Source organism: Triturus cristatus, chromosome 9, assembly GCF_964204655.1.
Source record: "Triturus cristatus chromosome 9, aTriCri1.1, whole genome shotgun sequence".
Taxonomy (NCBI): domain Eukaryota; kingdom Metazoa; phylum Chordata; class Amphibia; order Caudata; family Salamandridae; genus Triturus; species Triturus cristatus.
The window spans coordinates 2,343,353-2,370,325 of record NC_140592.1 but is presented as its reverse complement, the minus strand read 5'-3'; the positions used below and the strand labels follow the sequence as shown (position 1 = coordinate 2,370,325).

Genomic DNA, 26,973 nt, shown 5'->3' with positions numbered 1-26,973 from the left:
CACATGGACACACATATTACCTTAACTTTAGACAATGCTCTTCCTTGATCCATAATGTGGTATTGTAAACTGGCAGCTAAAGGGTTTGTGCTGTAGGGGGTTGGGCCTACTTGTCCCAAGGACAAAATAAACATTAAAACTTGTTGCCCTTGACCCCAAACAATATGTCCCGGGCCTCTGGCTACAGGAATTCCACATCCCTGACCTGTATAAAAAAACAAAAAAAGACCGGAACACCCTCCTTAAATATGACTCACATCACCTAAGAAATCTTAGAGACAATTTGTCCTACGGGTGAATTTTTACGATTGCGCCGTAATTGCTCTAGACGTGGTGATTACTTCAAGGAAACGGATATCTTAATCACCAAAATGAGAGAAAGGGGATATTCAAAGGGACTGCTCAACAGGGCAAGGAAAAGGGCTTGGTACAGACCCCGAGAATCCCTCCTGGAAGTACAAACATGTGATGATGAAAAAATGGACACACTAATATGCGTGACCACCTTTAATACCAGAAGTCATGATATCAAAAAAGTAATTAAAAAATTCTGGAATCTTGTGGGACCCGAAATCAACATTACTTAAGAACCAATTTTTTCCTTTAAACGCGCCAAAAATATCAAGGACTATGTGGTCTCTTCGTATCTAGAAACGCCGCCTGCACCAGATATCAGACCGCAATTGTGCTTACCTCCAGTGATTGGCCACCATAAATACAGCCTTTGCAAAGCGTGCAAATCACTGTAACTGGATCCACATTTATACAACCACACACAATTCACTAACTGCAATAGTCAGAATGTCATTTATGCAATCAGATGCCCCTGCCCAAAAATCTATGTTGGACAGACCACACAAAAAGTTAAAAACTAGGATTTGGCAAAATGTCAGCAGAATTAAATGCAAAGTCCAGGGAGCCCCATTGGTTGAACACTATTCAAGTGCAGGACATACTGCTGACAATCTAGACTGGTGGGTCCCGGAAACAAATCACCATACACCCCAGGGGTCCACACCCTAGATGCTGTAAACCGCGGTCTCCACGAACATGAGGAAACATGTATACAGATGGGCAGTATATAACTTAATCCTGCATCCTGCATTTTATATAATGCATCTACCAGCCCTTACTTAACATTTATATAATTCTTTATGATTAAGTACATGACCAATATGCATGTCTATACCTGTATTCCTCAAATACCGTATATATGTCCCAATCATCTGTGATCATTTGGCTAAGATCATACCACAATGATTGTTTACTGCATGTATATAACAGGACAATGATGTTCTCATACAAAGTATCTGTACTAGACATACTATATATAAAGTTACGCTGAAATGAGACAAAGGTTATCTGTAAGAATGTATTCCAATGTTTGACCAATATGTATGTCTACACTTGTATTTCTGAAATGCCATATATATGTCCCAATTTTCTGGGGAGATTGGATTTACCTTTTGGCCAGTTCCTGAGGGTCAAGAGGAACTGTTCCACTACAGTCAAATATCAGGAACACGCAAAAAACTTGTCACAACAATTACAAGTGAGACGATACCCCAAGAAACTGATTAAAAGATCTTTCAAACGAGCTCTTAACAATAATCTTGAAGCATTATTGGAACCAAAATTGAGGAAAGAAACTCAGGACAGATTGACTTGTGTCCACACTTTTTGCAGATTTTCCAATCAGATTAAGAATACCATCCTATCTCACTGGAAGATTTTGAACATAGATGATGAAGCTTTACCACGCCCATTGTTTGCATTTAAGCGTAGTACCAATCTGAGGGATCGGCTGGTCCACACCCGCCCTCGGGTCAAAAACAAAGAAACACTGAACACTATGGGGCCTGCCGGCAGTACAAGGACATTTTCCTTGTGGATCGTGTGCGGCCTGTCCTCATACGACCATGACCACTGAAATTGATATAGGGTCATCAAGACCTTGGCGCCTCAATTGCCATACTAACTGCAACAGCAATAACCTAATATACATGATCACATGTCCTTGTGCATTATGATACGTGGGCATGACCACTAGGAAGATCAAGATTCGTATTTTAGAACATAAAAGCACAATACGATGCGGAAGGGCGTCTACAAAATTGACCCAACATTTCTTGGCTATGCGACACAATCCAAACGATCTCAAGTGGATAGTTTTGGAAAAACCATTCATTCCACCTCATCACACTGATATTTCAGCATTTCTGTTTAAACGGGAACAATGGTGGGTGTATAAGCTACACACAGACACCTGTGGTATGAATGATGACATTCCGTGGTTGTTAATATAAGCCTGGCAACTTTTTGTTGTAACACTAACCCCAGGACCTCTGACCATACTTCAGAACTTTCATTGACATATGATACTATTTATCAATTTTGTATTAATAATGTCGGTTCTTGTGTGGGCACGATGATGGAACTTCCCTTACTAACATGGCCCTTTTTATGATTACTTGGGTATGTTTGCAAAAAACTATATTTATTCAACCAATTGGATAGGGCTCTCTGGCCACTTATGCATCCTTCACTCTTGCATTACTACACTGGCAAGATACATTCATAACTTGACTGGTTTTCTCCATAAGGCTCATCATTCAGGGAGCTTTGTTTAAGAAAAAGGTTTTGTCCCTTTTCCGTTTACAGTTACCGGTGTTTGCGGGCTTACTTGATTTTCTTGTCATAAGGTTGTAATGGTTACGCGTTTTCCCACTTTGTGGAAAGCGATTTTCTCGAGCGCAGTGTTCATGTACACATGCGCTTTTAGACTACCAGGATCGGGTTTACACTCATGCTCGGAAGAGTAGTGTCCTTTTGATGCACATGCGCAGCAGCATACTCTTTCTTGCCGCGTTCTACCATGATTGTTTGCTATCCAAGCCCGTGATTGGTTACTAAAGCTCGTTGGACTGCCTTCTTAAAGCAGAGGACTTCCTGTTCTCGGCACCTCCGGTTTCAGGCTCACTGAGGCACCGGTGTACCGACGGACAGGTAGGTCGTTTGGGGTGGGGTCTTTGTTATTTATTTTCTAAACCAAGTAACCGCTTTGAATATCAGGCGGTTTGATTGTTTATTTGTCTTGAGTTGTACTACGAGAGATAAGGAGGACCACTAGGTGGTTTCCATCCTGGGTGGATATAACTAGTGGTTTGCTGAGGCTTTGGCTTTACCATCAATGTTAGTCTACTCTGCTTAACGTTTTATGTCTTAAACATTCGTTTTCTTTGACAACCAACACTCAGGCTGTCTGCTAATCTTGGTGTTTTTTACCTCTAGTTCCTGTTGTCACATTATGTTATCCTTACTTCTTAGACAGACTCTTCTGTAGGGTTAAGATGTGTATACCCCTTCAGGATAGAGATCTGATTTTTACTAAAACAGTGATCACCTAACTTTTCTTAGAGCTGTGCACTTTTCCTGAGCAGTTGCCAGTGAAAGGTGGGCTGACTTACCCAGTACCTATAAGCGGTGGAAATTGGTTTCTCTTTCTTACACGGCCCTTCCATTTGTATGCTAAGCGCTTTGATATATCAGATTAATCCGGGTTCTTACAGTGATTCCTCCATTCGTTTGTTTTACACGAGGCAAACCACGGACTACAAGCGCAGGGCTTTACATAAGTATAACACATGTAAAGCGCATAGTTGTATCCGATCTATCCGGATGCCCGCAATGACTCTTCCATTCGATTGGAATGTTTTTATTAATCACTCACAATCAGTGCAAGGTCACCACATGGTTGATTTGAATTGCAACAATTAGCGCATCGCGTTCCACCCTCGTTTATAGTACATCTTCGATGGTTCCAAGCGCAATGACTTGTATTGATACAGTATCAGCTTCTATCTATGGTCCAGATAGGATACTGATCCCTCCCCTTCTTCTTCTTTTGCCCACGCAGTTGATTGATCGCTGTGACAACTTTTGACTAAATTACCTTCACCGACTGGTGAAGACAAGCATCTAGCTTTCAACCGGGTATGTAGGCAACTGGCTAGTCCTCACCCTTTACACGATCTGTAGCGTGGTACACAGTACTCTGTACCACAAATGATTAATGCTCCATATTGTTTGCAGACCACAATCAACTGATGTGAGTCAGAGGTGCCGGCTGACACCTCTCTGAATATTGTTCACAACTGGATGGATATTCGTATTTGGAACCAAAATTGTTGGTAAGCATGATGTTTCTACTGCACCTCTTGCTTTTGTCACACCAGGTACACACACCCCTCCTGATCTTTATGTTCGTTATTCAACAGGCTGTCAAGTTCCTTTCCCCCCCTGTCCTGATGGAAGACCCGCCTCTGCTGCCGAATTAGCAGCACAACAGTTTAGGGTTGAAACGTCGACGTTATTGTCTTAATTAGTCCTCGCAATTTCCCTGACTTGAAAAGGAAATTATAACAACCGTTGGGATTTATGCTTTGAATCTTGGACTTGCAATTTAAATAATGTTTTTACGCTTTATACATATTATTTATGTCACCTTTGCACACTATGTTACGTATCACTATCAGTCACTAACTGTACACCAAAGTCATTTTGTTTTTCCGCCGCATGTGTTTCATGTCACAGACAGCCATCTATGATGATGATTTGTTTATATATGAATATAAAGTAAAGAAATTCTGTTCCTTATCTTAAAGAATTTGTTTTCCTTGGTGTGTTACTTGGATATATGACTAAGACATATTTTTTCCACTGTATCTAATACCTATTGCAAATCAGTTGAACTACCCGACAGAATCACTTTTTTTGTTTATTGTATTTGCCCAGGTTCTGAGGTTTACTGTGTTGCCCCATTATCTTAAATGCCTGGGAACCTGACTGGCAGCGACCCAGGGCACATTAAGTCAAAGTGCATCATTAGTCTGGCAAGAATTGGGGAGGGGAGGGGGTTACTGCAACAGAAACCCAGCTTCTCACAGCGTTTGCCTCAGTTCAGCTCTGTCTAGGCACGTCTTGCCCAGTGGTAAAACTTTGATAGTCCACAGAATATCACAAAGTCAATGAGCATGAATTTCTTTGTTTACTTTTGCTAACAGGTCCTCTCATTGCTACCACTGTCTCTTCATTAAGAGCAAAAGACAGAGATGAGCTGTGCCTCATGGAGAACCAGGACTGTGAGAGCAAGCACAGGATGAATCAGCCGTCAAGTGAGTAAAGCATGAATTAACTGTCACCTACTTATAGCGCTTGAACATAACTTTATCCCAGGCAGTGCTTGTGTGCACACACTCACACACCGTCTTAAAAAGAGACACAAAGGTACTTAAATCTAACTACACAAAAATGGATGTGCTCGGGTGTGGCCAGCTGCCAGGGAAGACGAGTGCTTTCTGAAGCGGTTCCCATAGCCAGCCACACTAATCCCCAAACAGCAGTTCAAAAATCCATTTGCCGACGGCGCCGGACATGACCACTCAGGGTTACGGCTGTTGTGTTTCTGAGCCCCTATAACACTCCTGCGGTGAGATTTGCAGTGTGGCCTGTGCAACGGATTGAAGCAGCCTTGCGTACAGTGGGGCGGCGAAGACGTGTGCGGTGACAGCACGCTGCGGTGAAGACCATCGAACCGCCACCTGTTTGGATGTGATTGTTTAGCTACCGGTGCACAGTGGTGCGGTGGACTGCTGAAGCCTCAGACTAAGGGCTGCCGGTGTCCCAGGTGAGCAGACCACACTGAGATTTATTCGGGCTCGCCTGTCACCCTCTGGGCCTGGAGCGGAGCCTGCAAGTGGTAAAGACTTGCGGCTCCTGATCCCGGTGTCAGTGATTCTTGCAGCTGAATATGCAGTTGCTAGTCAAACTGCCTGTGCCTGCTGGGGGACGAACCCGCGTGTGAAGAGAGACAGCCCCCGGAGCGGTCCCTCGACGGCCGTGGGGCCCGGCTGCCGCTGCGCTTGTTGACTGGCTTATGTGTTGGCCCCGGGGATGAGGTACTTTAAGCACACTGTTGACTGTTGGTGTCGAACAAGCGGAAATCACTCCTTACAGCACACCACACCTCGAAGCTGCATAGCACTTTCTCCCCTTTCCTGTCTGTGCATAGCTCTACTAGTGACATTGGTATAATTGCCTGACCTTTCAAAGACTGCCTTAATTGACTGATGAAAGTGCAAATGGGAAGCAGTTGTGCAGAGTACTAGCTCCTACCTGGTTACCGTACGTTTTGCTGACTATCCTACACAGTAATTGGGAGATAGTTGGTATTCTGGCAAACGCTTTTATTGTGGCGCCCACGCAGCGGTCCGGCTGGCCTGGGAGGGCCCCCTGGATCCTGAAATGCACTTGAGGAGTTCGAACCCCTCCTCAGGCCTGATCACAGCCAAGAGGGTGTAAATCCTAAAGCACACAACTTCCACTGGCTTCATTTCCTGGAGGTACAGGGTGGATGAGGAAAACCTGAGAAGCTGCTTCGGGCTTATCTGTTGTCACTTGGCAAGCGGCAGTGAGTACCAACGATCAGAGCGGATCTCTGCAATATGGGAGCACAAGTCAAAGAGACCGAGGACTCCATTGTCACTCTTCAGGTGGAGACAAAGACGCTGAAAACTCAAGTGGCGGAATTGTGGGCTTCTACGGCCTCTTTGGAAGACCACCTGGAAGACTACGAGGGCCAGTCCAGAAGGATCAACGTCCGCATAACAGGAGTTCCAAAACATTCGGATGGCCCAGCAGTCGACCTGTTTGTAGAAGATCTTATACTCGAGCAACTTCAGCCCCGTGGCCTCTCAAAGTATGTCTCAGTTGAATGTGCCCATAGAGTCCCCAGCACTCCGGCAAAACCTGGTGTGCCCCGTGCCTGATCACAGCGCACATCTTTAACTACCTTGACAGGGATGTCATCTTGCAGACCACTCGTAGTGCTCCACCAGTCAAGTGTTGGCATTCTTTCAGGATTTCACTCTGAGTCGAGCGACAACGTCAGTCCTTTCTCGAATGGTTGTATGGCTGGAGGAGGGTCAGAGGATCGGGACCCCCAGGGCGATGATCAGATTCTGAGCCTGTCCATCAGACACATGATCTGCAGGTTTAAAAGTGTGGGACATCCCTGCGAGCGCCTGTGGTTGGTGTCGAGATAGAGATGGGTCTGATCCTTCATGTCTGCTGAGGAAGTCAGCTGAACTCGACTGTGAAGACACCCTGAACATTGATCTCGTCAGCGGTAACATTGCTGTCTGAAAGAAACAGTTGGTTATAGATTCCTTACCTTAGAATTACCCCCAGGCATCAGACTGGATCCGCAAAGTTTTTGGTCAGCGGTACCCCCGTGCGTCGGTCGACTCCGCGTTCGGCGTCGTGGTCGCCGGGATGACGTTGCGGTAGCTACTTAGACACCACCCTCGCGCGCTGACGTCAGTTCTTTCTTTTTCTGCGCCAGCAAGCGCAAATCTGGAGAGAGCGGTACCTCCAGTCACTTTTTGACTGACTTTTTCTCAACTTTTGTCGACATCGTTTTTTGAGTCCATCGACTCCTGGTGCACGAGGTATGCCCGGCTACAAGGCCTGCGGTTCCTGTCACCAACTGATGTCGGTGACGGATCCGCACCGCATGCGTCCCTTCTTCCTGGAGCGCGACCACGACGCTAAGTCGTGCTCCGACTACTACTCAAGCCCGGCCCGGCAGTCGACTCTGCGTGCTCGTGGTTCCGGTCCCGTGGGAGGTCAAGGGACTGGTCTCGGATCCATCATTCATCTTCCAAGTCTTCGCACTCGGAGTCAGGTAAGTCGAAGCACAAGAAGAAATCAAAGAATTATCGTCGCTCTTCGACTTCCCCTCGACCGACGCGACGAAGTGTGCAGGTGGTGCCCCTCCCAGGGCTCCACGTGCGGAGCCCACAGGGTCGACTCCTGGCTTCCCTCCCTTCCCAGGACTGGGAGCGACCCCTGCCCAGCTTTGTCAGTTCTACGAAGTGATGCATGCCATCTTTGGGCAGCCGGACACCGCCGGCGCACCTTCGGGCCCCGCGGACTAGGCTAGGGGCCCTAGGCCTTTAATGCCAGCAGCTCTGGCACTTCAGGGCCTGCTTGGATCCGGCAGATCTGGCACCACGTCCGCAGCCGGCTGGAACCCCAGCTGACGTCTACGTTCGCCCCGATGTGGACACAGAGCCGATCAGGCGTCGACCGACGCAGGATCCGGCGCGGATGAGGCATTTTGTGCCTGTGTTCCACCCTGGCCCTTTTCAGCCAGATTGGCAGCCAGAGGAGGGTGAGGAAAACTGGGAAGGGTCTGGAGACCCTTTGACCGACCAGTTGGATTATGATCCGGACTGGAGAGAGGAACTGGGGGATGCCAGTGGTCTGGATACTTCACCAGACCATGGCATGTTGTCTCCTCCTACCGTGGCTACAGAGGAGGGAGCGTCTTATGCTGTGGTGTTGCATAGGGCGGCCGAGCTCTCCACCTCGAGCTACCTATGGTGGCAGTTAGGACTAACCTCCTGACAGAGGTTCTTCAGCCGGCAGCAAGCTCTTCGGAGCCCCTGCTGCCGTTCAGTGAAGCCCTGCCCTGGGTGACCCCACTTTCCGCTCCAAACACCCCAGCCCTGACCCCACCCCTGTGTGCTTGGTGGTCCAAGCCTCGACATCCAAAGGCACATTCCCTAACGCTCCACCTGATAGGCAATCCAAAATGCTGGAACAACTTTGGAAGAAGATGTTTTCTTCCTCCAGCTTGGGACTGCGGTCGGTAAACACTGCATGTCTGTTGGGCTGTTATTCCCACCCAGTATGGGATACGGTGGCTCAAGTGCTGCCCCAGTGCCCGGAGGTCCGGGCCGTGCTCGCCCGTGCAGTTGCCGAGGGGAGAGACGCAGCGAAGTTTACCATCCGCTGTGGACTTGACACCGCCGACTCGCTGGGCAGGACGATTTCAATGTCGGTAGCCCTTCGACGCTATGCCTGGCTGAGGTCGACTGGCTTTTCTGAAGATGTCCAGAACACCCTGAAGGACATGCCCTTTGATGGCCGTTGCCTGTTCGGTGACAAAGCAGACAGTGCGCTAGAGCACTTCAAGGACTTGCAGGCTACGGCCAAGTCCTTGGGCCTCTCCACCACACGCCCTGCACAGTCTGCTTTTTGCCTCTTCCGTGGCTACGGAAGGGGTGCCCCACCATGTTCCCTCCAGGGCCACAGGCCGGAGCAACCTGTTCAGCCCCAGCACGGCTGGGGACGTGGGAACCACCGCCATGGTTCTGGGGGCCAGCGGGCGTGCCAGTCCACCACTGCCCCCTCTGCAGCAGCCTACAAACCCTCCTAGGCTGACCATTCAGGCCCATCACATGCCAGTAGGTAGCAAGATTCGTCATAATCTCCCCCATTGGCGTACCGTCATGTCGGACAGGTGGGTTTTGCAGATAGTCCGAAGGGGCTACTCCCTCCCCTTCGAGACTACCCCCCCAGCTATGCCACCTCAGTACCATCGAATGTCGGGGGATCATCTGGCCCTTCTCCAACAGGAAGTTATGGCTTTCTTGGTCAAGGGAGCCATCGAATGAGTTCCTGCCCCAGAAGTAGGTCGTGGTTGCTATTCTCACTAATTTATGGTGCCCAAGAAGAACAAGGGCCTGCATCCTATCTTGGATCTCAGGAACGTCAACTGCTTCCTCCAGAAAGAGAAGTTCAAAATGTTGACCCTGGCATAGGTCCAGTCTGCCCTCGACCCTGGAGACTGGATGGTAGCGTTGGACTTGTTATTTTCACATCCCCGTCCTGCCGGCCCTCCGTTGTTACCTGCAGTTCACAGTAGGCCACAAGCACTTTCAGTTTACCGTGCTCCCCTTTGGCCTTGCACGACGCAGTTTCGGGTCTATCCTCCCGAACAGCGAGTCTGGGATATTCGGGCTATGATTCTGATCTTTCAGCCTCTATCCCAGGTTTCGATCAGGATGACCCTCCGGCTACTGGGCCTGATGACCTCCTGCATCCTCCTGGTGGACTATGCCAGGTGGCATATGCAGGTTCTGCAGTGGGACCTGAAGTTCCAGTGGGCACAGCATCAGGGGAACCTGTCCGTTTGCGTCCAGATCTCGGAGGGCACTGCACGCTAACTGCAGTGGTGGCTCACGAACCAGGATTGGGTCAGCGGCAGATCCCTTTCCCTTCCCCAACCATTGTTTACAGTGGTGACCGATGCATCACTTCTGGGATGGGCCAGCCACATGGGGGAGGCACAGATGCTGAGTTCGGGCTCCACATCAACCTTCTGGAGCTTCAGGCGATTTGTCTTGCACTGAAGGCATTCCTTCCCTCTGTCCGGGTAAGAGTAGTGCAGGTGTTCATGGACAATACCACCGCCATGTGGTATTGCAACAAACAGGGCAGGGTGGGGTCGTGGACCCTCCGCCTCTGGACATGGCTGGAACATCAGGCCATATCCCTGGTGGTTCAACACCTGGCAGGTTCACCGAATGCCAGGGCAAACAAAATCAGCGGCATGTGCATGATGGATCACAAATGGCGTCTTCACTCGGAGGTGGTGCAAGGTCTCTTTCAGCAGTGGGGAGAGCCTTGGTTAGATCTATTCGCCACCGAAGAGAACGCACAAGATCAGCAATTCTGCGCGTTGGAATTTCCAAAGCGGCTCTGGCTAGGCAACTCTTTTTGTCGCGAGTGGAGTTGCTGTCTTCTATATGCCTTTCCACCTATACCACTTCTACCCAGAGTGCTGCAGAAGATCAAGCGCGACCAGGCCCAAGTCATTCTTGTGGCCCCAGATTGGGCACGAAGAGTCTGGTATCCTGAGCTGCTACACATGGCCATCGATCCCCCGATCAGACTGCCTCTTCGGGAGGATCTTCTGTCGCAGCAGCAGGGGACGATCCTCCACCCGAACCTGTCCAGCCTCCACCTCCTTGCGTGGAGATTGAGCGGTGGCAGTTGACGTCATTTGACTTGCCTCCCGAAGTCTGTGATTTAATCCTGGCAGCCTGGCGTCCCTCCACTAAGACGAAATACGCCTGCAGATGGAACAGCTTTGTAGTACAGTACACAGCAAAGGCTGTTGATCCTCTTTCCGCCCCTCTTATGGAGGTTCTCTTGTTCCTTCTTTCTTTGGCCCAGAATGTCTCTGCTCTGGGCTCTCTAAAGGGCTATCTGTCGGCCATTTCAGCCTTCCTTAGGCTTCCTGATCAGCCTTCTCTTTTCAAGTCCCCTGTTGTAAATCATTTCCTTGTAATGCCTCAGTGGGACTTGAACTTGGTTCTTACCTATCTTATGTGCGCTCCCTTTGAGATGCTACATAACTGTCCTCTCAGGCGCTAGAGGCGGCTAGAGCGTTGGAACACTTGGTGGGATTGTTGAGGAACCTGTACGCTATGAGCAATGGTGAAGCAGAATTGGATGCCCCTACTACGGAATAAGCTCCTTAAATCTTGTAGATACACTATGATAAGTACGGGTTGAGTGAGACCGTATTGGTGTCCTGCACACACCTGGGTTGCTTATGACTTGGGATCCACTGACTACGCACTTTTATTGGAGCTTGATGGCTCCAGGAGCACAATGGATGTGACATGCCTGGAGGGAGGGAGGGGGATAGTTAGTTTAGTTCGGAATTTATTGGGATTATTGAGGTAGCATACCACGGGATGTGTTGAATATATGACAAGCGCCCCTGGTCCCTAGATTATGGCCTTTCATGACCGGGATAGAGGAGGAACGTAGACGTGTACTCATTATCCATAAGCAATTGACCTGGAAATGTTGGAGAGGGAGGGGGGTGCTTAAGATGTGTATTGTATTATTGATTGGAATTATAAACCTAATAAAGTTTGTTTAAAAAAAAAAAACGTCCTCTCAGGCTTTTAACCTTGAAAACTGCCTTTCTGGTGGCCATCACCTCTGCGCGCAGGGTGAGTGAGCTACAAGCTCTTTCTTCCAAGCCTCCCTTTCTAGCTGTTCATCCGGACAAGGTCGTCCTCGGAATTGGACCTTCCTTTCTTGCCAAGCTGGTCACTTCTTTCCACATTGGCCAAACCATCACTTTGCCCACCTTCTTTCCACCTCCGCATCCTTCAAAAGAGAAAGAGAGGCTCCACCGTCTGGATCCAAAACGAGCGCTTTCCTTCTACTTGGAACGCACCAAACAATTCCAGGTGGATGACCAGCTCTTTGTTGGTTACGGGGGAACTAAGTAAGGTCAGGCCGTGCACAAACGGACCATCTCCAGGTGGGTCGTTCTTTGCATCAAATTCTGCTATTCTTTGGCAAAGAAGGAGCCTCCAGTGGGGCTGCACGCCCATTCCACCAGGGCGACGGCAGCTACTACTGCTTTGGGACGAGGAGTCCCCCTAGATGACATCTGTCAGGCAGCTACGTGGGCATCGCTGCGACACGTTCACCAAACACTTCTGCCTGAACAGCCAAGTCCAGAGAGACTGCTTCTTTGGCCGTTCTGTTATCCAGGACTTTCTGGTCTGAACTTAGTTCACAGACCCACCTCCGGGGTTGATATCGCTGGGGTATCTATTCTAAGGTAAGGAATCTATAACTAACTGTTTCTTTCAGATGAACAAGTTACTTACCTTCGGTAACGATACATCTGTAAGAAACATAGGTTAGTTATAGATTCCTTACCGCCCCGCCCATCCTCCCCGTTCTGTGAACTGACTTCTAGGGTTAAAGACTTCCTTTCAAGGCCCTAGTTTCTGCACCAGTGGTCAGTGTCTTGCATGGCTCTGCGCTTCTGCCGTGGAAAGTCGTGTACAGAACTGACGTAAGCGTGCGAGGGCGGCGTCTATGTAGCTACCGCGACGTCAGCCCAGCCACCACAACGCCGATGACGAACGCGGAGTAGACCAACGCTGTAGGAAGGTGAATATCTGACTATGGTTACCCCCAAACGTTTTGCCTAGTGTCTAGCTGGTTTTTCGACTTAGTTGGCCTGAGATCCTGCCATTCAGGGTCTCAGGATGTCTGCTTTCTCTGTAAAATGGACTCCATGTACCCTAGGTACATACCCAATTGGTAAGGATCACCTTATTGGACCCTGTACAGTGTACCCTAGGTACCCAGGGCATAGGTGTACCCTAGGCCTACCAGGGGCTGCAGCATGTATTATGCCACCCCTGGCCTGGCCTTCCATTATGACACAACTGGCTGATCACTCAGCTGGGGCAAGGTCGTGTAATCACCCCTTGCTTAGGTGTAGTATTCCTATACCTACCTTATATATAGACACATGTGTACCTATCAGCCACTCCTATGGCAGGCCTTAACAATCCTGGAGGCAGAGTGCTTGGTAACATGTGAGATGGTGCTCTAGCATGAGCTGAGCCTGTCTGCAGCTTTCGGAACCATGTCCTTATAGCTGTTCTATGATATAGCCTACAATATAATCTTAAAGTACCTTATAATCTTAAACGGTTATGGTAACTATGGTTTGGCTTTATCAAAACATGTCGTGTAAGGTGTCTAACACTTTGGAATAATACCCCCATACCATTTCTGGTGATGAGGATATTATTCCTCCCTTCTAGAGGGAGAGACATGATCAAATCCTACTTTGCTGTTTAACTCTCACCAAAGCCTCAGCATCACAAAATGGATGCTGCTGCCACAGACACGAGTCTGACCTCCTGCTGCTGGGAGCCCTCCCAGCCAGGGAGGCCTGGACAATAGGTTTCCTGCTTGGGGAGGTGCTAGCACCTCCCCAGACAGACTTTAGTGTATTGGGGCAGGGAGGGCTGAAAGAAATGAGACATGCCTGGGGCACACAAGGTGCTCCATGCATAGTCCAGTTCAAACCGGTGCTGGGGCACCCCAGCCCCAGCTCTGGCGCGAAACTGGACAAAGGAAAGGGGGTGTAGCCACTCCCCTTCCTGGTCACACCCATAGGACGGACCTTGCAGGTAGCCCAGCCCACTAGCCCAGTATATCAGTAGCTAGCTGAGCCCTGCTAAATTAGATTAACCTGAATCTGCAACTTGAACAGAAATTCTGGACCTTCGACATTCGACCTCAGGAAGAAGACTCCCTTGTGGCCAAGGAGTGACCACCCTGGGCAACCAGGCACCATCCAGCGACAGCTGCTTGCTTTGCGACTGAATCCTACGAGGGACGACTGCAGAGACTGACCAGCGCCGAGACTTCCAGACACCTCTGAACCAGATCCACATCTCCAGCGAAGCTGAGACCCGTGGAGGCGACGAGGGACGTGGGACCGGCGACTTGGGAAAAGTGGCTAGTAACTGACTAGCGCGACTTCCGAGGCTCCCTCGAGGCTGTGCTTGGGGAATTGAGAAGCCCCACTCCCGAGCACCATCTGCAAAGAAGACCAGCTCCCCACACTTCACGTGTTCTGCGTGGGGCCCTTCTGCACCTGTGTTGCTCGACGTGTTGTCCGGTTGCTGGCCCGTTGGCTAGTAGCCTCTGCGACGACTAACCTTTACTTTCAACTTGCTGGTCCGGCTCCTCCAGACTGGCACCCGCTCCTCTGTGAAAGAGAAGCACCCCAGACATTCCTGGTCTGCACCAGAAGCAAGTCCTCCCTCCTGCGTGGGTTCCGCTTGCCAAGGCTTGTTGGGTCCTGACTCGACTTCGACGCCGCCGACAGCAAGAGCCTTCATGGGACAGCTCACCTCCTGGTCCTGGTCGTCCTCGACGTCTCCTGGTACCCGTGGCTGCTGCGACAAGCTTCACCTCTTCACCTGCATCTTCACGACATCGCCTGGTTCCTTCCTGGTTCCTTCCCGGCTCCTGGCTGGTGACATAGACTCTGTCCCTTCTGCTTGCAGGTTCCTTCCTTCTTGATCCCCACCTTGGGATCCACCGGACACTCTTCACTGACTGCCTGTCAGCAACTTTCCTTCAGGAATCCATAGAAGTCCACGACGAAACCTGACGCAAGTTCACACCTATGCACCCGCAGCCCGTGGGCTAGGTAACTTAGGTACTTCGGTGCTCACAAGGGTATTGACTATCCTAGGGTCTAGTTTCCGAGTCTCGACTTTCTAGCTATACCAGAAGTGTCCTAAAACTGCTTATTTCTAACTGCTAGTGATTCTATCGACTTTTACGCATTACGCGTGAGTGTTTCTTTCTGCACCTGAATCCCGTGGGCCTCCCACTTCCTAACTGTTGGTAGTATAGTGTAGCCCCAGCGTTTCCCTAGGCCTAGGCCTATCCTGTGTTCGTGACAGTGGTCCTTATACCACTTACTTAGTATATGGTTTGCGTGGCCCCTAGGGCCTAACTGTATTACTTACCTGTGTGACTTAATGTATGCTTAAATAAGACTGTGTTGTACTTACCTCGAACCTCATAAAGAGTGCTGAGGGTTTGCCTAGAATAAATACATTCTATTTTTATATATATCTGTTGTGGTGTCCTTTCATTTGGTATTCAAGGGATTATATATGGTATAACAGCTGGCTTCACATGCCATTCAGAGTTTAGCCTAAGACTGCTCTTGTCCATGCTACCACTAGGATAGCTGGTCTATAAGGTTGACTTTACAACCAATCACCATAAGGGTTGTTTGGACTGATACAAGGTGTACACTAGAATTAGTGACATCATATATCAGGCCAACTTCTCACAAACGACACCTTTCGACGCGCAGAGGTACTGCTGACGAAAAACTTTCCGGATCCAGTCTGACGCCTGGGGGTAATTCTAAGGTGAGGAATCTATAACCTATTTTATTTATAGATATATCATTATCAAAGGTAAGTAACTTGTTCAACTGTGATTAAGTGGGAAGTGACGGTGCAAAAGGTTTGGCGGAAACCAAAGTCACCCGAAGTTTGTCACATTTTTTAGGGTCGACAGGTGCTCTGCACAGTTGGGGTTGGGGGCGGTTAGTTTAAGTCCACCATGCAGGGAGGAGGGGTTTGTGCTGGGGCTTTAGTTATGATGTTTCTTCTTGTTTAGTTGTTTTTTTTTACTTTGGTGAGTCCTCTCCATGCAGCAGCGAGCAAGACCAGATGCTTCTTCATTTTCACCATTGCTGCCTCCTATCGTGGCCACGGCCGGATTCACCCCAAGCATATGCTCCTCTTTAAGAACTGTTGTAAACTCTCAGCATCTTCTGCTCCGAGCTGGCTCCCTATGTACAGGGGGTGGTAGGCAGACCTCTGGTGCCGTCAGTGCCTCTAGGGTATTCAAGCTCCATCGCCAAGACATTGGTGTTCTCTGCCTTTAAGATCCTTTCCTGAAATGTCAGTGGACTGGGGGACAAAATCAAATTGAGTGTAATGCTGCAGTACCTCAAGAGACACTCATCTGACATAGTTCTCCTTCAGGAGACGCACTTACAAGGTAATACCTGCTACGCATTAGACAGAGGAGGTTACAAAATAGTTGTCCATGCAGGATAGACAAAGGAGTGCCTTTTCAGATATTAGTGTGCTTTGGCAGAAGCTACCCGAGGGTGGGTTCCCACTGGGAGGTGACTTTAATGCTGTTCAGGATGAGGAGGCTGACAGCTGGCGCTCTTGCCTGTCAACATCACAACATAGGCCTCACGTGAAAGTCATGGGGGCGCATGGACTGGTCGACATGTAACAGGCCTTTAATCCCAAGGCACGACAATATACATTCCACTGGGGGGCCCATGGGAGTCTTTCGCATATTGACTACATACTAACCTCAGCTCGTCAACTCCCCTGTTTTAGAGAACTCTCACGTGGCATGGGGTCTCGCCGATCACTCCCCAGTATGCGCCTCCTACGGACTGACAGATGGTGGCGGTAGTTGTAGAGTATGCTTAACCCCTAGTACCTCGAATCTGGGAGAGTCTTCGCAAGACTATGGAGAATTATTTTAAGGAGAACGAAGGCTCAGTGACTTACGTCCAAACACTGTGGGAGGCTTTTAAAATGGTTATAAGTGGTCAGGGTATAGCTTTGATTGCCGGACATAAAAAAGTGAAGAGAGCTTGTCTAGAGAAGATGGAGAGAGAGATCCATGAGTTAGTCGCAGCTTGTCGCGGGCGACTGCGGGGACCTCATTCACAACTTGACCGTGAAACAGAGGGAATACAGGGAGGTGACGACGGATGCAGCCAGGACCTGCTTTCGGGCTACTCAACATCGCCTCTATGAGGGTGATTGGGCTGGGAAGTTTCTAGCTTGGCTGGACAGGAGGGAGTCAAGGTCCATATGGGTTCTTGAAATCCTAAATGAAGACGGAGAACATGTTAGGGAGTGTGGCCTTAGTTTTTGTGGACTACTTTACCCACTTCTATACTTCGGGTAACATGCCCACACTTGAGAAATCGCAGGAGCTTCTAGCTGATATCCAAATGCCTGGTCTAACACTGTCAAACAGGGAATTCATGGGTCGGGACCTGACAGAGGAGGAGGTGGCGAAGGTCATCGGCGCTCTAAACTCTGGTAAAGCGGTGGGTCCCAATGGTATTCTCATAGAACTCTGCAAACTTGCACCCCCAGAACTGGCGGCCCTCCGTCTATACATGATCTTGGAAAGCCAAGAGGCTGGTGTGCTGCCGAAAGATCAAAGAATGGCCTCTATTGTAGCGATCTATAAGGACAGCAAGGCACCAGGGAAATATGCCTCATCCAAGCCCATTTCATTACTGAATGCGGAAGTTAAAATACTCGCAAAACTCCTGACCAGGAGTTTTCCAGGATCAGTCTAGCATTATGCCGGGCAGGAGTACGGTGCTTAACCTGTTTCTATTGAATGGGGTCTTGGGCTGCGTGGACCGGATCTGGGAAGATGCCATTATACTGTCCCTGGATGCGCATATGGCTTTCGACACAGTAGTGGCCCTTTATTTATGCAGTGTTGGAGAAACTTGGGTTTGGCCCTTGTTTCCTGTCCTAGATTTGGCTCTTATACTCCGATCCTTTCGCCCAGGTGGAGGTGAATCGGGGCCCTTCTACCCTGTTTTTATTGTGATGGGGAACGATGCAGGGGTATCATCTTTCCCCCTTAATCTTCGCTCTAGTGTGTTAAAGCCACCGGCAGCCTGGGTGAGCACCGACTCTATGATCAGGGGGCTGAGATGGACTGCAGAGTGGGATGATAAAATCTCCCTCTACGCGGATGATATCCTGCTGTACGTTACTGATCCCACCGATTCCCTCAAAAGAATTATGCAATACTATTGATTGAAATAAATCACTAATATTTGTACATAGCGGAGTGACTACAGTGTTGCAGACTCATTGGGAGGCCCAGGTAGTAACAGATGTTTTGGGATACTTGGGGATTTTTATCTTCTGTGATCAGAGGGTCTTTTACGCACACAATCTAGAGCCACCGTTGGCTAGATTGAGAGTGGATGTCTGGCACTGGAGTGCTTTGCCTCTGTCTCTTTTGGGGAGGGCTGCCCTCTTCAAGATAATGGCCCTGCTGCAATTCCTGTATTTGCTCCATTACACGCCATATCCTGTTCCTGCAACCTATTTCCAGGCCATAGAGCGTAAGGTGCGTACTCTTCTCTGGGATGGGGTCCCCAACTTGTTTCCCTGCAGAAACTGACTCTGAGTTGGTATGATGGTGGCATAGCCCTTTTCGACATAGTATTACTGGGAGGCAGAACTGACAGCTGGGTCCATCTCCCGGAGGGGGAGCCGGCGTATAGGATGAACCAGGACAGTATGAGACCTGGTGGTCATCTTAGAACCATCTATGGAGGTTAATAGCCCTACCGCATCTACACCAGTTCTCTGGCACACCGCACTTCACGGTATGGGGTAGAGGGACAAAATCAAGCAGGTCACCCCTTGTGAGTTACGGCAAAGTTAGGCAACCCAAAATGGGACTTGATTGGTCTGTTATGTTAAAAGTGATTTGTAGAGCGCTCGTTCACCGGTTGGTTTCTTGGCGCTGATGAGGCAGAGTATCGCAGTCCGGACAGACTAATTATAGGCGCATGAGAAAAAACATGTTTTGAGAGACTTTCTGAATTTGATCAGGTTTGTGCTTAATCTGATTTCCAATGGGATGGAGTTCCATAGACAAGGTGCAAGGGTCGTGAACCTGCAGCCCCCTTGCCGCTTCAGTTTGAAGATGTGTACTGCGAGAAGGTGAAGATGGGCTGAGCGGAGATTGCGAGAGGGTGTATATCGGGGAAATGCGGTCCGCAATAAATTTGGGGCTGTGATTATTTAGGGATTTATACACCATGTAGGCAATTTTGAAGGAGCAGCGTTGGGGAATAGGTAGCCATTGTAGTTTTTTTTGGAGAGGGGAGGCGTGTTGCCATCTGGGTTGTTTGTAGATTAGTCTTGCTGCTTGGTTTTGAACTAGTTGTAGTCTTTTTGTGAGTCCCATTGGAAGTCCCAGGAAGGTAGCGTTTGCGTAGTCAAGCCGGGATAAAACCAAGGCTATCACGACCTGTATTAGTGCAGTTTGGGATAAAAGCCTGCTTATTTTCCTTATTTTGCGTAGTTGCTGGAAGCAGGTGGAGATCACGGTGCTTATGTGTGCTTTGAGGGACAGATCGTTACTTATGATGACCCCAAGACTCTTTACTGAGTTTGCGGGAGAGGGTGGGGGGCCAAGGTTGTTAAGCCAGTAGTGAGGGCCCCAGTTCTTTTGTGCGGCACCTATCAGTATTAGTTTGGTTTTGCTCGGGTTTAGTTTTAACTGATTGTGATCCATCCATTGGCGAATGAAAGTCATGGTGTCTTTGAAATCCACAATAGACTGGGGGGAGTTGTCGATGTGTAACAGGAGTTGGAGGTCGTCGGCGTAGTTAAAGATTGTGACTTGTCTCTCCTTGAGGGCGCGTATTAGAGGGCGGAGGTAGATATTGAACTGGTGGGGGGAAAGGGACGAGCTTGGGGGCGGTGAACGAGCCAGAGTGGACTGCCTGGGAGCGGTTGTTTAAAAAGGAGGCCGCCAAAAGGTCAAGCAGTACCAGGGCCTGAGGCGTGCCTGTATCTGCTTTCTCACGTAAGGAGTCAAGTACAGCTAAGATCACAGATTCAGTGGAGTGTGCAGGTCGAAAGCCAGATTGACTAGGGTCGAGGAATCCTGTCTGTTCCAGAAAATTAGAAAGGCAGCTGGCCACATGAGCCTCCAATAGCTTGGCTATATAAGGGAGCAGAGAGATGGGGCGGTAGTTGGATGGTGAGAATGGGTCTGCACCTGTTTTTTTGAGGAGGGGAACTACAAAGGCTTCCTTAAAGGCATTGGGTACGCAGCCTTGGACCAGAGAGTGGTTGAGAAGGGCCAGAGCTGGGTCTGGAAGACCCGTGAATGCTGTTCGCAGTACATGAGGGGGGCAGTGGTCCAGAGGGGATCCAGATCTAACCTTGGTCAATAGTTGGTAAAGAGTTTCTGTGTCAATGTGGGTGAATGAGTCGGTTGTGTGGGGGTTCCTGAGGGTGGACGGGGCAGTGTTGTGTGGTGACGTGGGGGGGATGCTTGCTTTGATGGTGTTAATTTTGTCAATGAAGTAGGAGTTCAGGGAATTGCAGAAGGCTTGAGAGGGTTTAGGTTTATTTAATACTCTTTCTGGGTTCGACAGCTCGTCTACAATAGAAAAAATGTCTTTAGCCTGATTATTAGAGTTAAGGATACGTGAGGAAAAGTAGGTAGCCTTTGTGTAGGAGAGTAGGGTCTGCAATCCTATGATCACCCAGATTTTTTGCTTTTGCTTCATTGGTTTACGACTTTCTCCGGCTGTGGGCCTGCCAATCAGACCCACAGCCTAGCTGTTCTCTCTCGAAATTAACACACATGTACGTTAGGTGCATCCACTAATTGGAACTGGGCCGCCTTGTCAGTCCCTGTCTCAGCATACCACAGGTATCCAGGGCATCGGTGTACCCAGGGCCTACCAGGGGCTGCAGCATGTATTATGCCACCCCTGGAATGGCCGCCCAAACCTGACACAACTGGCTGCACGACAGCTGGGGCCACGTGGTGTAATCACCCGTTGCTGTAGGTGTAGTATTCCTACACCTAACCCTAAAATGGACACATGGATTCCTATCAGTCACTCCAATGGCAGGCCTTATCAATCCTGAAGGCAGAGTGCAGGGAGTCATGTGGGATGGTGCTCTGGCGCGAGCCGAGCCCGTCGACGGCTTGCGGAACCAAGTCCTAATAGCCGTTCCATGGTGACGCGGGCCAACTATTTGCTAACTTTGGCATCGCATCACCTACACATGTCGAGTAAGGTGTCATACGAATTGGAATACGAACCCCTCGCTAGTTCTGGCGACGGGGTTAGCATTCCCCCCTTCTAGAGGGGCACGACATGGAAGTAACCCTGAACCCCGGTTAAAGTTGACTCAAGCCTCAGCATCACAAAATGGATGCTGCCACCAGACACAAGTCTGACCTCCTGCTGCTGGGGGACCTTCCAGCGAAGGGAGTTTGGACAAAGGGTTTCCTGTCGAGGGCGGTGTTAGCACCGTCCCAGACAGGGTTTGTGTATCCCAGGTAGGCAGGGCTGAAAGGAAGGTGATTGCCAGTGGCACCCCGGTGCTCACTGTGCATAGCCCGGCTCAAACCAGTTTCGGGGGGCACACCAGCCCCTGAGCTGGCGCGAAGCCGGACAAAGGATAGGGGTGTAACCACCCCCCTCCTGGCTCCACCCATAGGTAGAACCTAGTCACGGGCCAACCCCTTTTTCTTAGAATAAAGGTAGGAGCGAGTCCCCTTCCCAAATTGGATAATCAGATAATCGGATACCTCCGAATCACGAACCACTTTCCACGAAAGGAACTCTTGACTATTTCTGAAGACTCTCCCTTGTGGCTAAGGAGTAGCCACCCTGCACCAGCAGGCACCAACTAAGCGCTTGCGGTTTGCTGTAAGTCTCTCCTACGGATCAAGACTGCCCAGCTCGACGAGACCCGAGTTCCCTGCCATCTCTGACCTTTTACCTCCCTCATCAGCTCAGCTGAGAGTCGTAGGTGTGACGAGACCTGCGGGACCGGCTATCTTCAGAACCTGCACGACGCTTATCTAAGCACGCCCACCGAGGGACCCTCGAGTGAGTGCACCTAGGGTTTGAGAAGCCCTAAACCCTGAGCAGCTCCAGCATCGAAGTCTGTCTCCCCAGCATCCACGAGATCTGCGTGGGGGCCCTTCCGCTCCTTGCTGTTCACCGCGTTGTCCGACCACTTGCCGACCGGCTTGTGGCCCTCTTCACGGCGCTCCAAGATTATTTTTCATCACTAGTCTGGTTGCTCCAGACTGGCACTTGCTCCCCTTCAACAGAGGAGTACCCCGGACCCTCCTGGTCCACTCCCGACGCCATCTTGACTCCCCCGCTTGGGTGGCCACTGCCAAGATCCGCTGCCCTTCCTGGGCCCAGCATCATCGACAGCAGACACCTTCGTGGGACAGCTCGCCCTCCATCCTGGTCGCCGCCGCGCCTCCTGGTCCGAGGAACAGCCGAGTCCGACGTCACCCACTCACCTGGTCGAGGTGACTTCAGCCGGTACCCTCCTGGTACCCACACGATCGCTGGCTAGCGGTTGAGAACTGAGTCCCCTCTGCTTTCAGGTTTTCCTTCATCACCGATCCAGGCTTGGATCGCTCTGAACATCGTCACTGGTCGCCTGCCAGCAACTTCTTCTTTCAGGCTCCTGAGACTACACGAGGACTCCCGACATCTTGACGAACTTCACGCAGCCGCAGCCTCCGGGCTAGGTAACCCGAGCATCTCGGTGCTCCATCGCAGGTTCGCTCTACAAGTGTCCAGTTCCTTTTTCGTTTAGTCCCACTGATCGGAACACTCCGGAATCAGTACCTCCAGACTCTAACCATTCGCATTTCACTGTTAGTGTAGATGGTTTCTCGTGCCCCTCGGGCATTTGTGTAAATTGTGCAACTGAAGTATTTTCCTAAGAGTTTTGTAGTGTGCTTAGCTCCCTGACTCATAAAGAGCCAGGGTAGTCTTGTTATAAATAAATATCCTTTTATTTTCATAACAACTTGTGTGGTGTCCTTTCACTTGGTGTTCAAGGGGTATATGTGATGGTAAACAGCTGGCTTAACACGCCCTCTAGAGTTTAGCCTAAGACTGCTCGTATCCACGCTACTAGGATAGCTGGTCTAAAAGGTTGACTTACAACCAATCATCAATAAGGGTCGTTTGGAATGATACACAGTGATCACTAGAATAGTGAGCACTACATATCAGGCCAACTTCTCACACTTTGCAGTAGCAATTGCTTTTTTATATTCCTTCATGGCTCTGACGTAATTGTCTTTCCCTTCTGATGAGTAGTTATGTCTCCATTTTCTTTTGGATTGGCGCAGGGCGCGTTTATGGGATTTCAGTTCGGGTGCGAACCATCTCTGAGCATCATGCCGACGGGTGATTCTGATTTGTTTGGGTGGGGCGTGCGCGCTACTGGCTGCTAAGAGCCAGTTTGAGAAAGATTCCTTGTGGTGATTGATGTCTTGTTTAGGGCAGGGTGCGGTACTGCTTAGTGTGTTAATGAACTCATCACTATTGATGGTGTGCCATTTTCTTGCAAGGCTGTTTTTTTGTGGGGGGGGGGGCGAAGTTAGGGAGTTCTATGATGAGTTTTATTAAATGATGGTCAGACCAAATGCAAGGCTGTACGGACAGGGCTGAGACTGACAGATTGGACACCCATAGTTGGTCAAGAGTGTGACCTTTGATGTGTGTGGGGGAAGAGATCTGTTGGGTGAAGTTCTGGAATTCGGGTGATTCGGTCAATTCACGTAACTGTGCACCTCCTTGGGGATCACCAGCCCAATAGTTGAGATCTCCTGTCAGCAGGATTCTCATGTGTTCAGTCACTAGGGGTGCTAATTGTTCTCTCATGGCTTGGGGGAACAGGGGCATGTGTTGGGGGGGGGGGGGGGGGTCTGTAAATAAGTATACAGATGATTGGGGCAGACTTTGATTCAAATTTGAGTACGGTATTGTCAGTGGCTGGTAGGTTGAGTGGGGTGAGAGCGGATAAAGTCAGTTTTTTATTAATGATGGCTGCGACTCCGCCGCCTGGCTTTCCCGTGGTGCGGTTAGTTTGCAGAATGTAGTATTCGTTTGGCAGTGCTGCTATAATGTCGGGTGAAGATTCTACGGTTAGCCAGGTTTCCGTGAGCAGAAGAATATCTGGTCTGTCGGAGTCGAGTAGGTTAAAGATTTCTATTTGGTCTTTTACTAGTGAGCGAGTATTGAGATAGCAAATTTAAAGTTCCTTATGTTCCGAATTTACTTGTCTCTGTTGCTGACTCACCTTGGTGTCGGGTGGTCTGACCTCAGGGAATTTGGTTTATGGCGGATCTCGTGTTGTTGCAGGATAGCTAGCGTGGTAGCTACAGGTACGAGTGAGGTAGAGTGCATAGTTCTCAGTTCCTGAGAGGAGCATTTAAGTAAGTTGGCATAGTGCTTGGGCCCTGGGCTCGACTGTGCGCAGACGGGCTTGCCTTTGGGGCACCGCTGGCGTGCCGGCGGCGCGTCCGCTGCGCTCCCGCGCTGCAGCCGGCATTTATGTCTGCCGGTAGCCTAGGCCCCTCCTCGTGGTCACGTGATCTGGACCCGGGAGATGGGCGGAAGTAGCTGGGTTGCTCTAGTAGTCAGAGCGGGTCCCAGCTGAAGTGCGCTAAGCGGCGGTGAATTTAAAAATGCAAGGGAATGGTGACAATTTTAAAACAATTTCTTCAGTTTCAACACAGATTAGATCAATTCTGTGCGCGATATAATGCAGTGGACGGGGCGGCCTCTAGTCTGTCAAAGTTGGGTGATCTTTGGAGGCAGGGGATGTGCTTCCTTTCGCAGAGTTACAAAGGGAGTTCAAGCTGTCTCCCACCGATACCTTCTGCTATTTACAGATCAGACTACAGACCTCCCCGAGTCCTCTCCACTTGAGTATCTGTTGTTAGATGAGTAAATACTGAGACAGGCGATCTCACTCACCTATCGTAAATAAAGCAATAACTCCCCTGATCCTCTGACCAAGCTGCTGATTACAGCATCAGCCACTGACCATCTCCATTTTGGTTATTGTGACTTGGGTTGGCAGGGAGTGTCATTTTCAAGCCTGGGGATTCTGAATCTCCTATATAGTCCATCCTGGCTGGTGGCTTGGAACGGCGCGGGGCTGCTGTCACTGCACTGCCATCTTGGACAGAAGAGACTTAAGCATTTTTAATTCGAAGTGTATACAGTTTAAGCACTCGTCAGCAAGATTTTATTATGGTTTTATCACATAATGTTGTTTTCTTTGCCTTTTGATTCTTGTTTATATTTAAATACCTTATTTAGCTCTTCATATGTGTATCCCCAGGGACCATGACAACTGTGAGTGCTGCCCCCACAATATGTTACCACTGGATATTGTTTATTGTTTTTTGATCGTGTTCTCTGAAGCATTGCAGTTCAAGAGTAAAACCAGCACATCAACCATGTATGTACACCGCTGCGATTCCTTAATTTATGTAAACACATAAAAATATTTTCAATTTTTAAAACAGTCTGAGAACAGAGGTCCTCCGGAGCGGAAACCCGCATCAATCTCTGTGACTTTGTGTCTGTCACTGAGATGAAAACATTGTAATGCCAGAATGAGAAGGGTTGAAGATCTTCGCCTGGCATTGCAACAAGCATCTCTTGTAAAAAAAACTACTTTTGTTCCAAAAGGGAATGTATTTATGTGTTGAATAAACATTAGAATAATTATCTGTATAAAAACATGACATTGGACTTCCTCCACAGATTTGCCACTCTTCGAAGCTGATCAATGTTCATGGAAAGGAGACCCGCAGAAAGAAGAGCCCGTCTCCATTTCAATTGATTATCTTGGTGCAGAATTGAGGGATGGCGACGCTGAGCCAGACCACGGTAACATGCTTATATTTCTGACTTATAATCATTACAAGAGTGTCCTAGAGCTATGAGGTGTAAATAGTCTCTTTATTCATCACTCATCCCCAAGACAACCCTCTGTTTGTCATGTAGAGGGCAAAATATCTTCCCTGTGTCATGGTCAGCACATTAAAATTACACGAAAACCCCTTATTCTCAAGCAAAACACTGATTTCCAAAACAGGATGCTCTCTGTTCATGAATGTGCATTCCAGCAATACATTTTAAGTCTGTTGCTGTCTTATGCTTATCTGCTTTTTTAAATCTCAGGATATGAATTTGTATCATTCGGCGTAAAAGAAGAGGAGGAGGCCTTAGGCGGGAAGAATCCGGGCAGTCGCAGAATAAAACGCACCAGGAGTCCTATGAGTGAGTAGACAAAGCTTCACCTTAAAGCAAGAGAGTGTGTTGTTACAAGACCCCACTGCACACACCAGCATTGCAATTGTAACTTTATTGCACTGGTAAGTAATTCCACTTTAAATGAAATTCCATTACAGACCTTTCATAAAGAAACTAACAACACTTGGGTACTTCATCCACCCAGGTCACAAACAGCAAATACCACTTCCCTGTGTGCAGTATTTTCTGGCTGCACTGTTACCACACCGTTCTGAGTTCCACACTGCAGAATAAGAGAGAAGCTGTCACACTGCATGCCTTCCCCTGTTCTTTGCCTCAAAAAGCAGATTGCGCAATGTGTGTGGGAAACTCCATCACAAAATGGAGCCCCGAGAAAGACATAAAGTCCCGTTTGTGTCCAAATCAGAATTTGTGTAGGGAGCAGAAGGAAGCCCTTAATCATAACATAATATTACTATATGCCACAATGTTGGTAAAATACCAAATTTTTACAAATAAAATCTCATTGATCTCAACACAGTTATTTCTGAACACCTAAAAAGATAAATACATTAAAAGGGTATTAAAGTGAACTCAGGACCTAACCTATAGGAGCTCTAAATTTGGTTGAGAAGGTTTTAGTACAAGATGCCACGGTACACACCTATTTACTTTAATTTCTGTAGCATCTAGGCCTGCTGCTCCTGCTATCTGCAGTCTCCTTTTCTCTGGCAACCCTGAAGTATTTCTAGTCATTTATCTGTATTTGAATCCATTCACTTTGTAAAGAGCTTGGCTACCCAGTGGGCCTCCCAGCGCTAAATGACCAA

General features: G+C 49.0%; 1 protein-coding gene across 1 annotated transcript in view; it reads left to right on the top strand.

Moving 5' to 3' along the window:
* The window catches only part of LOC146797218 (uncharacterized), a 445,928-nt gene that overhangs the window by 167,437 nt on the left and 251,518 nt on the right, over positions 1-26,973 (top strand). Inside the window, exons 6-8 of the mRNA XM_085624170.1 lie at positions 5,064-5,174; positions 25,652-25,777; positions 26,072-26,170. Coding sequence (XP_085480296.1) covers positions 5,064-5,174; positions 25,652-25,777; positions 26,072-26,170 — 336 coding nt within the window. The remainder of the gene's footprint in view (positions 1-5,063; positions 5,175-25,651; positions 25,778-26,071; positions 26,171-26,973) is intronic.